The sequence below is a fragment of the Brienomyrus brachyistius genome, chromosome 7, assembly GCF_023856365.1.
Source record: "Brienomyrus brachyistius isolate T26 chromosome 7, BBRACH_0.4, whole genome shotgun sequence".
NCBI classification, from domain to species: Eukaryota; Metazoa; Chordata; class Actinopteri; order Osteoglossiformes; family Mormyridae; genus Brienomyrus; species Brienomyrus brachyistius.
In genome coordinates, this window is record NC_064539.1 from 4,437,162 (window position 1) to 4,451,178 (window position 14,017).

Below are 14,017 nucleotides of genomic sequence, written 5' to 3' on the forward strand. Positions count from 1 at the left end.
GTAACATTGCACAACCTGAGCTATTTTATGAACCATCCTCTTGTGAAAAAATAGTGTACTAAAGTATTTACTTAAAAAATACACTTAGCACAAAAAATACTTTCAGCAAAGTCTATTAAGTGTGTTATTTCCCTAAAAAAATGTACTAAAGTGTTTTTGATTACAGGATTTTACTCGTGTGCTTCAGCGTTTAAATGCAAAATATACTTTCTAAAAGTACACAGAAGTATAATGTCAGTGTGCTAAAAATATGTGTAAAGAGAATACATTTTAATTACACTTCTAGTGATCAAAGAACACTATTAATACACTTTAATACACTGTTTTTTCCACAAGGGTTTGCACTATATGTATATATTTATGTTAATTGTATTTATGTTTTCATATAGCATATTTTTACTGTTTATATAGGGGGTTCCTATATCATTTTATAGGAAGAGTACTATAGGGAGGGATTGTACATTTAATCTCTGTGTACTGTGTACAAATACAATAAATAAATTCAATTCAATTCAAAATGCCTAAACGTTTCTATACAATGGAGTATGTAAGCTTGCTTTTAATACCAGGAGGGGTGAGATATAGTATTTGGAAAACATGGCTAACTTGAATCGGTTTAGTAAATGTTCAGTAATGTAACGGCAAAGTGTTCTACGGTATTTGAACTAAAAAAATATATATATAAGTCTGTGATAAGCGGTGCATTAAACTGGTGTAACTGGAAGGCCCTTTGGCCCATCCAGCTGGTCGTCCTGTTGACAGCCAATTTGCGGTGTGTCTCGGCGTGCGGTGTCGGGTTGCCCGGACCCTTTGTGTTGGCCGTAAGCCGATATCCCCGCCGGCCTGCTCCCGAGGAGCGGCAACGTGAGCCGGGGTATGCCTTCAGCCCGGCCGGGCCGTCAGCAGAGTGCTGCACGCGTATGGGATCGGGAAGGGGCTTCACTCAGCCTTACTCCTGCAGTCTCCCTGAAATAGCCTTTCACCTTGGTCGCTGTGCTCAACCTTTCTACTTAGTTCCGCGTCCACTTGGAGACCCGAACCGGGTGATGCGACCCCCATCCCGCATAAAGAAATAAGAGGAACTTCCCTCCTGGAACGGAGCCAGGCGGAGATCCCAGGTTCTCCTGGGCACACTGGACATGAAGTAGAGGGATTTGGAGGGGAATTTGAAGGGGCGGAGGTATCCCCCCCAGCGAATGAGCCCTCGCAACCCCGTCCCAGTCTCGGCGCTGGTAAGATAATGGGTGGCTACGGGGCAGCGGGAGCTTCAGCGAGAAAACCGGAGGCGCACTAAAGACACACGGGACTGGAAGGTACCTATGAGACGCTATGCTCGGATCATCTGGCATCTGTCCAGCATCAGGAGCCGCCGTGACACCAGTTAGTATATTTCTGCAGTTTAAAAAAACGTTTTGGTTCTAAGACTTATTGTACGACTGATTGATGTGAGAGAATCTGAATACCTTTTTAGTAAGAGCTGCTTAAACTTTTTTTTTTGCTACCTGGCATTCCTTCATATATTATAAAAAGTCACAGTAGGTATACATACTTTTATGTAGGCTACAGCTTATTATGAAAAGATGACGTTTAGCGTTTGTTTCTTCAAAATACCTTAATATTTGCTTTATACAAAATTCCGATTTATAGAGAATTTGCGAGCTTCTTCATCATTAAAGATTACATACTTCGCAATATAAGCCAGGTGAATATTCTGTTTTAATTCGATCCCGTGTTGCTCAAGATTAATAATTCATGGCGGGTAATTGACATACTTCAAATGTGATAAATATTAAAAATTAGGGCAAACTGGGCGGCCCACTCTGTAGCGCGTTAAAGAACGATGCAATAAGGTTAGAACAGCTGCAGATAAGTGCTGATCACTGCAAACACGGGCCCCGGTCACCATCTGCTCTGTTTCATCCTTAGCTGCATCTCGGATAGAAAACGGATCCACCTGTCTCTGTTTACAGGATTACTCCACCGTGTTTCCTTAGCCTGTCGCTTGTTCAGCAACCCAATTTCCCCACAACACGAAGTTGTGTTATAACTAGAAAAGTTTATTTTAATCGCTTCCAAAAGCAGTCGTGAAGGTTTGGTATCTAAACTGATGAAGATGTTATGATAAACTTTGGCATTCCTCGCTTTGCACAAGATGTCAAAGGAGGACGGGTCTGTGTCAGAGGCACCAGCAGGGGGCAGTGTGGAACCAGGGGAGCAGCCTTCGCGGGACAGCCGCAAGTTGGATTGCATAATCTGCTATTGTGCTTACAACCTAAGTGAGAGGCTTCCGCGCAAGCTGTATTGTGGGCATACATTCTGCCAGTCCTGCCTGCGACGACTGGACACTGTCATTAATGAACAGGTATGCCTGGTTTAATGCAGAAGCCCTCTGCTAGGGCCACTATCTCAGCATCCTAGCAAAAACTCCACAAACTTGACCCCTTTCCTTATTGCCGTCTCCACCTCCATTCCCAGCAGCTGTGGATTCCCTGCCCTCAGTGTCGTCAGAACACACCTTTGCCACGGGGAGGCGCCACTGCGCTCGACCTGGACCTGGCCGCCTTCCTGGGCGTGAAGGCCGAAGCGGAGAACCAGCGCATCAGCACGCTGCAGGGTGGCGGGATCCAGCTGGAGCACAAGCCTTCATTCATGAAGCAGCCAATCACGGAACAACCTGCGTCAGCATGGGCACATGGGATGCTAGCGGAGCCCCGCCCCCAGCTGAGCCCCTGCTGCCGGCGATGCATGTCCTGCTGCTGGTCATAAGCGTCACACGCCCGCCCTCCCAAAAACTAAACATTTAAGAGCAAGATGTTGTACAAACAGAGCAGCCCAGCTACTGAATCAACCTTCAGTCCCTGATCTCCAACCAGCTCCCTACAGGAACTGCCACGTGCACATGCATATGTAAAACAGTCTGTCCCGCATCCATTTCCAGGAGCCACATGCTTTTTTTTGCCAAGGATGACACGTTACACGAAACCGTGCTTTGTAAACATTTCAGGCTGCTTTCAATTCCAGGGATCACTTGTTTTGAAAACCCTGAGTTAGCGAACTTTAATCACTGCTGACATGACCTGGCTTTAAACACTGGACAGTCTTACTGGCTGATGTCCTGTAATTGTCCATGCAGGAACCAGCCAGTGTGGTGACTTGTGTGTTACTTTTGATATGACCTTTATTTTCCTTAAAGCAGGGCAGATACACAACTAGACCATGGTATAATGACCTGCCCTTATAATGCTAACACTGTTGTATTGTACACTGTTTGAAGTGTAATTTTAGAAGCAGGGTTCAAAGGAACCCATATGTACGATTCTGTTGTTTTTACTTTTGTAGTTTCACATTATAGATGCAGCATGTCACACATTAAAAATTAAGAGGACACACACACACACACACACACACACACACACACACACACACACACACACACACACACACACACACACACACACACACACACACACACACACACACACACACACACACACACACACACAGTGAAACAGACCACTGAATGGTATCGGGCTTTTAACTTGGTCTTCTACATCCAAAAGGTTGACATGAAGGATTATTCTACTGTTTTGTTAAACACAGCATTGAAAGTCAGGGAATGGGCTGGCCACTCGACTGGTAATGAACACTAAAAGATGGAAACTTCTACATGGAATAAAACAGAAAACTCACGTTTCCTAAGAAAAATATGTAAATTTTAATTGCAGTGACATTGTAAAAAATGGTTTAAGAAACTGGAGGAAGAGTGGATTTAAACTACAGACATTTATGATGCTTTGAAAGTAAAACTAAAAACCTTCCATATGAAGTGATACTCTCCAAATTTTCAAGGTGTCCTGCTTGCTTTTGATAAATTTGCCGAACTTCCAGATGTTTCTGCTACGTTCAGACCCTGCCTTTGATGTTTTTACAGCTGGATGTCAGGTTACAGCACGGATCCGACAGCACACCCCTAAGAAAGCTTCCCACCCAGAACATACATACACACACACACACACACACACACACACACACACACACACACACACACACACACACACACACACCTCTCCCTGCTGATGTGACTGACAGCCGCTAGCAGAGCACAAGCCCCTCCCCCCTCACTCGGACATCCAGAGCTTGAAGGTGCGGTCATAGGAGCAAGTGGCAATGAGCTGCCCGTCCGCTGACACGTCCAGTCCCATCACCTTGCCCTCGTGGCCGGCCAGCGTCTTTAGGGGGGACCAGCCCGGGTGTGTCCACACCTTGGCCGTGTTATCGTAGGCCCCCGTCAGCAGATAGTGACCGTCCGTGGCTGGAAGGGAGAAGAAGGAGGCGTAGATAACGTTGAGGTATGACCTCGACTTCAACATCAACATCCACCAGGTCAGACAATCAACCTGAACGGTCACTTTAATTCCTCAACAGCAGCTAGAATCACAACCTCAACAAGAAGTGGCAGACTAGCAGAAGAGGGACCCACTTACGCTGGAATTTGACGGAGGAGATCAGGTTCTGGTGGGCAGGGATGGTGTAGATGCACTTCCTTTGTCGAAGGTCCCACACCTTGCAGGTGTTATCACCACTTCCTGTTGCCATGTGGAAGCTGCGGGGCGGAGCAGGAAAAAAAAAACTGTGACACCCAGGGGAAAATTACGTGACGAGACTCTGCAGCAGCTGGCCCAAGACGCCGCGAATAGGCTCACTGAATGCTCGCCCAGCCAAACCTCCGGCTCTTACCGCCGGATAAAGGTTCATTTGTTGACCTACCCGTTGGGCGAGAAGTTGATGCCGTAGATCTCCTTGAGGTGGCCCTCCAGGAACATGATGCAGCGCCCAGTCCGCAAGTCCCACACTCGACCGAAAGCATCCAGCCCTCTGGGGGAACGAGGCAGAGTGGTCAGGGGCTGCGAGGGTGGAGGCCAATGGACTTTGGGATTTCTAGTTAGCTGGGACAGCTGAAGGCTGTCAAATCACCCTCAACTCCATTGTGAAGTACCACAGGCATATTGGCCAGAAACCACACTGATTGCATCTATCTTAAATTTCACTGAACATCATGTGATGTTACTTTTCTCCAAACGCATTTAATCAGGTGGCTAAATTCTAGGGTACAAGCACAACCTGGTAACCCAAAGCCAAAACCACCGATCTGGAATCACAGTCTCTACTCTCTGGGATCAACATGACGAACATACTAATTGGAGGTCAGGCATGCTGTTCTACGATGGAATTGCAAGGCATGATCTTGAATTTAAAAACCCCAGTCACTGGGCTCTTTCCAAATAAGCCACAATATCTGGTAAGACTGATTTTAAGCATCAGAATTGAACAGGCTGTTAAATGTCATGTTTCTTTAAAACAAATTCCAACCCTTTTACCATTAAAATACAAAGGAACTTCAACATGCTACAAATCACATAAATGTTACTTGATCTAATCTAAAAATATTTGTCATCTTTGCGTGTGAAATGTTGGCCTTTTATAGTAAGCTTACACTTTAATCAGTTGGTCTGTTAATATTGTCTTATATGGACAAGGCTAGGCTCCCTTTTGGGGTGGCGGCGGGGGGTGGGTCATACCCAGTTGCAGCCAAAGAGCCATCAGGGTGGAAGTGTAGGTCATGCACCCCCTTGCTGTGGCCCTCCTGATGTAGGATTTCCTCCTGGGCTTCAAGGTCCCACAATCTCCACGAGTTATCGTAGCTGGTTGGATAGAGATAGTCATCGGTGAGAGCTACTCTTCACCTCTATAACCACTAGCTAAAGCCAGTAGGTGACAAGGTTTAAAACGACAAAACAAAGCCACGGTAACTAACCACAAGACTGGTGAGGTTAATGAAAACAATTAAAATAATGTAAAGTTTCGGGCTGCCACTAACGACTATTTTTCTATACATTAATCTATTGACAATTTTATCGACTGGTCGATTATTCTACACGATTAATTATCCTCTGGAAAATCAATTTGACCGTTTAATTTAAATTAATTTTGTTTTGACAACAACAAAAAACTGTATGGCATTTCAGGGCTTTAGATTATGTATGTCAATTTTTCAGGACTACATGAACATTATTTTCGGCCACAATTCGACAAGCACATCAGTCGTGTGCCTAAGAATATTAATGAGATGTGTACTGTGACACCCAAAAGTTAGTCATTTGTATAAATCCGGCGCAGCCTCATAAATTCAGTTAGCGGAGCGCGACAAACGATAAGCACTGAAGTCGCAATGAAGGAAGGGACAAACCAGCAGCCACAACATCTTCTAAAAGAGTGGTTACTGTGGTCAAACAAGAGGTTGGTGGTACTTTTTGCATATTAAAGTCCGACATTATTTTTGTGTGTATTTAGCAACTACAAGGACAAAAGGTATTAAAAAAATTCTCATTGATAATGGCAATTTAATAAACATGAATAGACAACATGGTGGTTTTGCCTTTTCTGCGGGTCTAGAGAAAACCTGTGTGTTTTCCTCCTGGTGCTCATGCGTAGCATTAGGAACGTCGTGTTATTGCACTTTGCACAGCGTAAAGCCATGCGATAATTTGAAGTATACGCACAATTACGTTGCGATATTGAAAGAAACCATTTGTTTTAGAAAAACATAAAAAAAAAATCATAAACCGTTTTAGAAATCATAAAGGTAATTTTATTACAATTTTAAAATATCATGTGCCGATTTAAAATGTTGATGTTTATGCAGCATCGACGTCATCGACTAGGTCGACTAATTGCAGTAGCCCTAGTAAAGTTACGTATTTACAGCAACTTAAATGCTTCCTTCATGCTATAAAAATGAAAGACAGGCGCTGGTAGTCATACTGAAGAAAGTTTTACCAATGTGGTAGCAGCCTTTGAATGTCTAATTGAAACTCTAAATACCATAGAGAAAAACAGTCATTTCATACCTGCCTTTAAGAAGTACCAGAATGCACCAACAATAATTCCTCCCTTTTAAACTATTCAGTACCACTGCGGTCTCATAATTAATTATTTTTAAATGCAACAATGTTCTCATTTACCATGTAGTCCCCAGAAAGCGTCCAGACGGGTGCCAGGCCACTCGGGACACCCTCATTGAGTGCCCTTCAATGTCTGCCACGGGTTCATCACTGCAGACAGGGGGCAGTAGAGAGCACAAATCACAACAAGCAAACCTAATACACCCTGCACTTGGGAAGAGTGTCACATACACCGTACCGTGCAGAAAGTCTAAACAGCCAAAGGAAGCGATGTTTAAATGATCTCTATGTTGGTGTAAAACTATGATATTATGCCTGTCAAAGTGTGTTAGCTTAGCCATTTCAAAACCTCTGCTAAAATCACTCCATTATTTCCAAAAACTATACAATACACCCATGTATTTTTGACTTAACCACTAACACACCTTATATAGCTAGTTGACTTTTTAAACTAATTAAATGAAGTGAGCTGGTGGAGAAATTTAATAGATACATGGAACGGCTGAGGTCTGGGAACTGAAGCGGTGTTCATCTAGACATCAAAGTAGATATCAGTAACTTGTCCAGAAATGGTCCATGCGATGCTCAGTATTCTCTAGAGACTGTAGTCTATAGACAAGAGCTTTTGTCTTGTTATTTTTAACAAAAACAGGAGCTGTGATACCTTTCTAGACTCCAAAGCTTGACCGATCCGTCGGCTGCACAGGAAGCCATGTTTACGTCTGATTCGTCCAGTGATATTGTGGCCTGGGGGTGGAAGCTGATGGCCCCCACATTGGTGTCGTGCCCTGAGTGAGGGAGAAACCACTATCTGGACTACAATACCCAAAATGGACACATACTCATAGAAAATAAGCACTGTAGTCTATGGACATAAACATACAGCAGAGGACTGATTTATTTGAAAATTCTGGCTACTGGAAAAAAAAAAGATGCTCACCTCTCAAAGTGCGAATGAGGCTGCAGTCAGGCACGGCCCACAGTTTGCACAGGCCACTCCTGAACAGGGACGACAGATGAGGCACGATCAGGGAGATTCTCTGGCTGGATCATGACCCTAAATCAGGGATCCCCGAATCTGGGCCTGCAGGGCCAGTCTGCAACACAGTTTGCAGAATTCCTCGTGCAAACACACCTACTAAACCTGGCAACCAGCTGGTGAGCCGAATAAGGTGTGTTTGAGCAGGGAAATCTGCAAACTGTGTTGCAGACTGGCTCTCCTGGACTGGATTTGGGGAAGCAAGCCCTGAACCAAGAAAGCCAAGTAGTAGAGGAGCTTCGCCATGCAACAGACAGGACTGTGACGTCACTCACCAGGACGCAGTGACCAGCAGCTTGGAGTTAGGGCTGAACTGACAGTATGAGATTGGCCGGTCATCACCAATCTGGCTACAGAAGTTGTTCAGGTTCTGGCCAAAAGGTAAAGCATTGGCAATCAGGAGCAGGCCAAACGGCGAGCCACAGTTACCACCCCCACCAGCTCCGCCACACTCGGGGGAATTGTGGAAAAGTGCGGCTTACCCTCAGCGTCTTGTGGAGTTCCTGCTGACGCACCGTGCGCGTCGATTCGGGAACCTCCTTCAGAGCTCGAGCGTCGTCTAACCGCAGCGTGGCCCTGCGCACAGAGACGAGCGCAGATCAGCGGACGGAACACCGGGCCGGAAGAAAAGAAGAAAAAAAAAAAACGATGGAAGCAGACGGCCACATGGGGGCACTGCTGAGTGACTGAATGGAGACACAGGCTTCTCAGGCACAAACATTCATTCATGTACAACAAAACAAAGACAGAAAAGACAGATAAGGAGAATAAAAAAACACAAAGACAAAGAGACACAGAAAAGAGACAGACAGACAGAGTGAACCTTGAGCTCAAACTGGACTCCTCATGCTCCCTGGGGGGATTCCTGAACATGCAGATCACATCTTACCGGGGCAGGGAATAGCGGGCCAACCAGAGACGGGCTTCCTTCAGCGTGCTGGGGCCCTCATGGTACCAGGTCTGCTGGTACTGGACGACAAACAGTGGGGGGGGGGGGGGGGGGAGCATGACTGCACTGTGCTAAGCGTGACCCCCAATCCAACGTGGGTGAACATCAAGGAGACCAGTGAGGAGAAGCAGTGCAGCACAGGACCTACCTCCTCCTGGGAGCGCTTGGCCTTCTCGTCGTCCTTCTTAGACTTTTTCAAAGCATCTGGTCCAACCACAGACAGGATATTTCGCAACCTGGAGATCGAAGAGGACAGTCGGACCAGCTATAGAAGGCAGCACATAAGCCCAAATGTCCTTCACAGAAAATCACAGTAATGAAGCACAAGATGTCAAACAGTACTGATGCGTGTAGTGCCGCCCCCACCTGAAGATCGCTATCCGCATTATAAATAGCTGCATTAGTACACATTCAAATCGCATTCGCATGATAATTTGATGAACAACGCAGCGGTGAAACGCCAGGTGTGAATGGCTCATGCAGACACATGAAAGTTGCTACATATTCAATGAAAGGAGATCAGAAATAGTGACGAGTTTTTCTTATTTACGTATCAAACTGAATGTTGCAACTACAACATTTCGTCATCTTCATGTAGCCAAGACTTTGGTGATCAGATATCTGGGATCAGACGAAACTTCCACCATTGTGTACTATGTGCTTTTATAATGTTTCTGCAAGTGTTCCAAACTGCATTTTGCAATGTCTATTCTTTGATGTCAATTTACAAACTTCACATAACTCTGACATATTTACAAAGTACATTAAAATAAAGATGAGTGTAATGCCAAAACAAATATAAATTATTTCTTATATCTGCCATGAATTAAGTTTATGATATTGAATGAAATGTGTGACCATGCCCCAGTCAGTTCCCTACCCTTAGACCCCAGAGGGTGAAATAAACAATTTGGGCACATGATGGATTGATGGAAAACCCTGATAGATAGATAATGGAAAACACAACAGGTTGGTCACCTATGTTCTGACACTCAATTGAACAGGGAGACAAGCAGCTACAACAGAGCTATAACCACTAACCTCTCTCGTCTCTCAGCCGGACCCTCCCCGAAGAGTGTGATTGGCTCCCCCAGAGCCCGCAGGCAGGCCTTGACCTCTGCATCATCAGTGGAGACAGTGATCTGTCGGGCCCTCTTCCTGCGCTCAAACTCTGCCAGCACCTCCGCCTGTCGCTCGCTCACCCGTTCCTCCAGCTCCATGGACTCGCCTGAGAGATCAGAGGGGATCACAGACTGCCGAGTCACCACTGGGAGACGTTACAAAAGGGAAACATTCTGGATAAATTCCCAGGACATGGTCAGGAAGATTGATGGATTTTAATAAATTATTTACTGATGACAATTCTAGCATCAAGGCATCCATTTTCCCAGCATGCGCAGCATCCAGATAATGGAAACACAAACCGCTGGAGATGTTGATGTGGCCGGCCTCGATGCCCGCCTTCACCGCTTCATTTGCAGCAGCTGCTCCGCTGCTCAGCCGCTCGCGTTCCTTCTCCTCCAGGCTGCCATAGAAGATCCGGGCCTTCTTGGCCACTGGAGTCTCCTCTTCGTCCGACATCTTTATCTTATTTCACAGCCAGATGCGATGGGATCACGCTCGTAGAGACAAACCTATTTAAAGTAAACCTAATTGAAAGCTGCAAGAACACTACAACAAAACATACCAATGCATTCACACAGCTTCACAGTTAAAAACAACAGCATCCAGAAAATGTCCATTTACACTTTTCCACTGATAGCTAAAACGGCAAAAAACAGATTTAATTCTATTCCAATTTCCCACTTTCTAGTACTGAGAATTATAATATTGATTTATTACATTCTATCTTGACAACAGTAATAATAGGTCTATCAAAATACCGAATGTCCCTGTCCATCTGAAATGAAGAAACAAGATTAGCTTATACTACAACCCGCCGTCCCGTTCACTGGCATACTACATAATGATTGATTGAGAAAATCACATAACGTATATAATAAAATGTAATCTTCTTAACATTAAGCATTCAGTGAGTTAATTATTTAGCCACTTACGGATTCTGATTTGTGCATGCACGCAAGTACATTACCCGCCTGGGACTTCAGTATACAGTGTAAAACCGGCCCTTAAATCTACGAGTTAACGAGTTACCTTCAGCATGCTATAGCAGCTAATAAGACATTATCTGAATCACATTCACCAGCAGAGTCCATTCTATATTTAAGGGTGAAAGTTTAAGGTATTCGCTCGTTTATCGCTTTGGTAGTAGGAAAAGCCAGCAATGAAATTAGCACGTTTTATTAGAGTACACGAAACCGGCTTTTAAGAGTCCTCAGAGCACGCCAATCAACTCGGTTAAGCGATGTGGTTATATAATTCGTAACTTTCTACACCTAAAATAAACACAAATAGACTGTAACTTTAAAAAAACGAATTAGTAGCACATACCGCTATCAAACGTAACCATGAACGTTGACTCTGAGACTGTTGTGTAATTTTCACTTGTCGCTCTGATTGCTGCCACCTAGCGTACCGGGGGTCAAGCACAGCGCCGCCAGCACACAAGTAGTTCAGATTTCTAATGACTGAGACCGTCTATGATAGGACTACTAGAGGTAATGGCATAAATGGGGAGATATGTAAAGAATTTTAATTGCTTTTTAGTTTATTTTTGCATGAACTATATTTGATCAGTATCTTGTATTACTTCAATAATAGGGCAACGCATTAAAATATATATTATTTAGGAATTTAGTAAATTCTGTGAATATTGGTATTTACTACATACCGTGAAAATATTTTACTAAAATGTGCCATATTCCCCCCAGCGCGAAATTAGGTAAAATGTATATGTATAACACGCGTCTAAAGGAATGAGGTGAAGGTGAGGGAAGGCAGGACAGCAGGAGAAGAGCAGGTCAGATAGGTATAGGTGAGGGGAGTGATGTCAGTGTAATATATCACGGGATTTTTTTTTTATTATTCCTTCATACATTAAATGAAATACATTAATCGTCAATGAATAGCGAACTTTTATTTTGACACAATAAGCGGAGACAGCAACCGGAAGTCTCCTGCCAGCTTCATACTGACCCCTGAAGTCTCCGGCAGTACTTCACTGGAACGAGCAAACAGAGAAGGGTGAGCTGATTTCTAGATAATTATAATTGTACCTTTGTTAGTCATATAGCCATTCATATGGGAAAAGAGTGGACAAAAAAATATTACCGTTATGTAAATCGAATATCTAAATCGTAATACCTTTCTTACGGCTCAGTAAAAAGCAAGCGACTTGTCCAATTCGGGCATGACACCATCAGTACAGTTATTCCGCGCTGTGCTCCCCTTACGTTTCAGGTTTTAATAAACTACTGTAATAAGTGAGGTTTTAGTGTTTCCATAAATAAAAATTGGGAAGTTACTGTATTAATAAGTGCTTTAAAGCCTTTAACCAATTTTCAAATAGAGTGATGCTAGCGCTCTGGGTGCCTGAGGAAATCGAACTAGGATGGATAGCTGATGGTCGAGTGAGATCGAGCGACGTAGACGAATGGACTTGAATAATTTACAGGAGTTTTTAAAAGCCAATTGCTGTTGGTCAGCTAGACAACCACAACTTTTGTTAAAAATCAATACTAATGCAGCTAGGAGCAATAAGGAGCAGCTAGTTTTCATCACATCCGCTGGAAAAGTTATTTATGGTTTTATTTCGGATGTTTAAAGTTTTACGCAAATTAGATGGGTTTTTAAGATAAGGCATTCGCACTAAATCACCTTTCCGCTATGCAAAATATTGTAGCATAGTGATTTAATAAACACGTTTTACAGTGTGAATTTTCTAACACACCCATCTTAATTCAATGCTTGCCTGCTGTCCTTTCTGGGTGTGAAAAGTAAAATTTCATTACACAATGCAATTGTTTGTTATTTCAGTCAAAGCCATAGTTATAATTTCTGACATAAGTAATCTCTTGTTTGTTGAAGGTAACTTACTGACTGTGGTTCCGATCTATATTTAGTGGCTGCCCCCTAGTTGGACAGTTGAGGAGAAATTTCCACGGCTTCAAGGTAACCAGGGGGGCTGCGTGATCATGCTGCGCCGGAAACCCACGCGTCTGGAGCTGAAGCTGGATGACATCGATGAGTTTGAAAGCGTGAGGAAAGAGCTGGAGGTGATGTTACACCCAAATGTGCAGCTGGTTGGGTGGTCTCTGACATGTGTATCTAGTGAGGGCCGTGTGTGTCTCAGCGGATTAAGGACACAGTGCCTGTGATCGTAAGGTTGCTGGTTCAAATCCCATGGTTGGCAGAGTGATTCACCATTGACCCAACTTGCTACAGGAACTGGCTGACCTGCATTTTCAAAAATGCATGCCACTTTGGATACGTCTGCTAAATAACTTTAATGTAACATAATATGGTTTCATTCTAGTTGTATGTCATTGGGATCTGCTTTTGTTTGTGTTTAAACCTACCTTTTATTTGTTGTATTCAGTAGCTTTCAGATATGACTGAAAAGTTGTAAGTACAAATTGCATTTTCATTTCCTTTCCCCCTTACCTCACAGAGTCGGAAAAAACAGCGTGATGAGGTAGATGTTGTGGGTGTGGCTTCATCGGGTGAAATGGGAGGGGCAACGAGTGGAAGCAACGACGGGAAGACACGGGAGCAGATGATCAATGAGCGCATCGGTTACAAGCCCCACCCCAAGCCAAACACCTTGCCGTCTCTGTTTGGCAACTTGCAGTTTTAAGTGCTTTATGGACACTATTAATGACTGTGACCTTTTCCAGGTCATGGATTCTGGACTATAAATATTATCAACAGAAGGAAGGTTGTTGGTTCTAAACTGTGCTGTATACTCATCTGCTTCCGTTAGTCATTTTATTTCTTTAATTCAGTTGGATTCAAAGCTAGATCAGAATTTGCATAACCAGGCCAACAATGGAAGTTTATATATATATATGTATAAATACTGCAGTTTGATATTGCATAGTTTACTTAATTTCAATAAAGTGTGTTTTGTCATGTGTGGTTTAATCAGTAACCTATAAAATGGTCAGA

The 14,017-nt window shown here is 43.7% G+C and overlaps 3 protein-coding genes across 5 annotated transcripts; 2 read left to right on the plus strand and 1 right to left on the minus strand.

The window, feature by feature from the left end:
- The first annotated feature begins 890 nt into the window (after window positions 1-890).
- rnf224 (ring finger protein 224) lies at window positions 891-3,308 on the plus strand. Of its 2 annotated transcripts, none has more exons than XM_049019356.1 (3): window positions 891-1,380; window positions 2,153-2,362; window positions 2,479-3,308. In XM_049019356.1, the coding sequence occupies exons 1-3, from the start codon at window positions 1,330-1,332 to the stop codon at window positions 2,764-2,766; spliced, it is 549 nt and encodes a 182-aa protein (XP_048875313.1). In that variant the 5' UTR covers window positions 891-1,329; the 3' UTR covers window positions 2,767-3,308. The 2 variants fall into 2 exon arrangements, with proteins under 2 accessions (XP_048875313.1, XP_048875314.1); XM_049019357.1 differs by having other exon boundaries at window positions 891-1,313.
- A 383-nt stretch (window positions 3,309-3,691) lies between these two features.
- Window positions 3,692-11,535, minus strand: prpf4 (PRP4 pre-mRNA processing factor 4 homolog (yeast)). Of its 2 annotated transcripts, none has more exons than XM_049019353.1 (14): window positions 11,402-11,535; window positions 10,375-10,584; window positions 9,992-10,178; window positions 9,099-9,186; window positions 8,891-8,970; window positions 8,484-8,577; window positions 8,277-8,371; window positions 7,903-7,961; window positions 7,627-7,750; window positions 7,023-7,112; window positions 5,580-5,702; window positions 4,768-4,875; window positions 4,485-4,603; window positions 3,692-4,312 (listed from the first exon to the last, which is right to left on the minus strand). In XM_049019353.1, exons 2-14 carry the CDS (start codon window positions 10,529-10,531, stop codon window positions 4,119-4,121), a joined length of 1,518 nt encoding a protein of 505 aa, XP_048875310.1. In that variant the 5' UTR covers window positions 10,532-10,584; window positions 11,402-11,535; the 3' UTR covers window positions 3,692-4,118. The 2 variants fall into 2 exon arrangements, with proteins under 2 accessions (XP_048875310.1, XP_048875311.1); XM_049019354.1 differs by lacking the exon at window positions 11,402-11,535 and adding an exon at window positions 11,008-11,374.
- Window positions 11,536-11,943: 408 nt separating this feature from the next.
- cdc26 (cell division cycle 26 homolog) lies at window positions 11,944-13,981 on the plus strand. The gene is made up of 3 exons (XM_049019359.1): window positions 11,944-12,094; window positions 12,973-13,125; window positions 13,521-13,981. Exons 2-3 carry the CDS (start codon window positions 13,045-13,047, stop codon window positions 13,704-13,706), a joined length of 267 nt encoding a protein of 88 aa, XP_048875316.1. The 5' UTR covers window positions 11,944-12,094; window positions 12,973-13,044; the 3' UTR covers window positions 13,707-13,981.
- The last annotated feature ends 36 nt before the right edge of the window (window positions 13,982-14,017 follow it).

Coding starts and splice junctions, on each gene's coding strand:
- rnf224 (XM_049019356.1), top strand. CDS start 1,330: ATGCTCGGATCATCTGGCATCTGTCCAGCATCAGGAGCCGCCGTGACA. Junction 1,381..2,152: donor CAGGAGCCGCCGTGACACCA/GTTAGTATATTT, acceptor GCTTTGCACAAG/ATGTCAAAGGAGGACGGGTC. Junction 2,363..2,478: donor ACACTGTCATTAATGAACAG/GTATGCCTGGTT, acceptor CATTCCCAGCAG/CTGTGGATTCCCTGCCCTCA.
- prpf4 (XM_049019353.1), bottom strand. CDS start 10,531: ATGTCGGACGAAGAGGAGACTCCAGTGGCCAAGAAGGCCCGGATCTTC. Junction 8,578..8,890: donor GCCCGCTATTCCCTGCCCCG/GTAAGATGTGAT, acceptor CTCTGTGCGCAG/GGCCACGCTGCGGTTAGACG. Junction 5,703..7,022: donor CGCTTTCTGGGGACTACATG/GTAAATGAGAAC, acceptor CTATCCAACCAG/CTACGATAACTCGTGGAGAT.
- cdc26 (XM_049019359.1), top strand. CDS start 13,045: ATGCTGCGCCGGAAACCCACGCGTCTGGAGCTGAAGCTGGATGACATC. Junction 13,126..13,520: donor GCGTGAGGAAAGAGCTGGAG/GTGATGTTACAC, acceptor CTTACCTCACAG/AGTCGGAAAAAACAGCGTGA.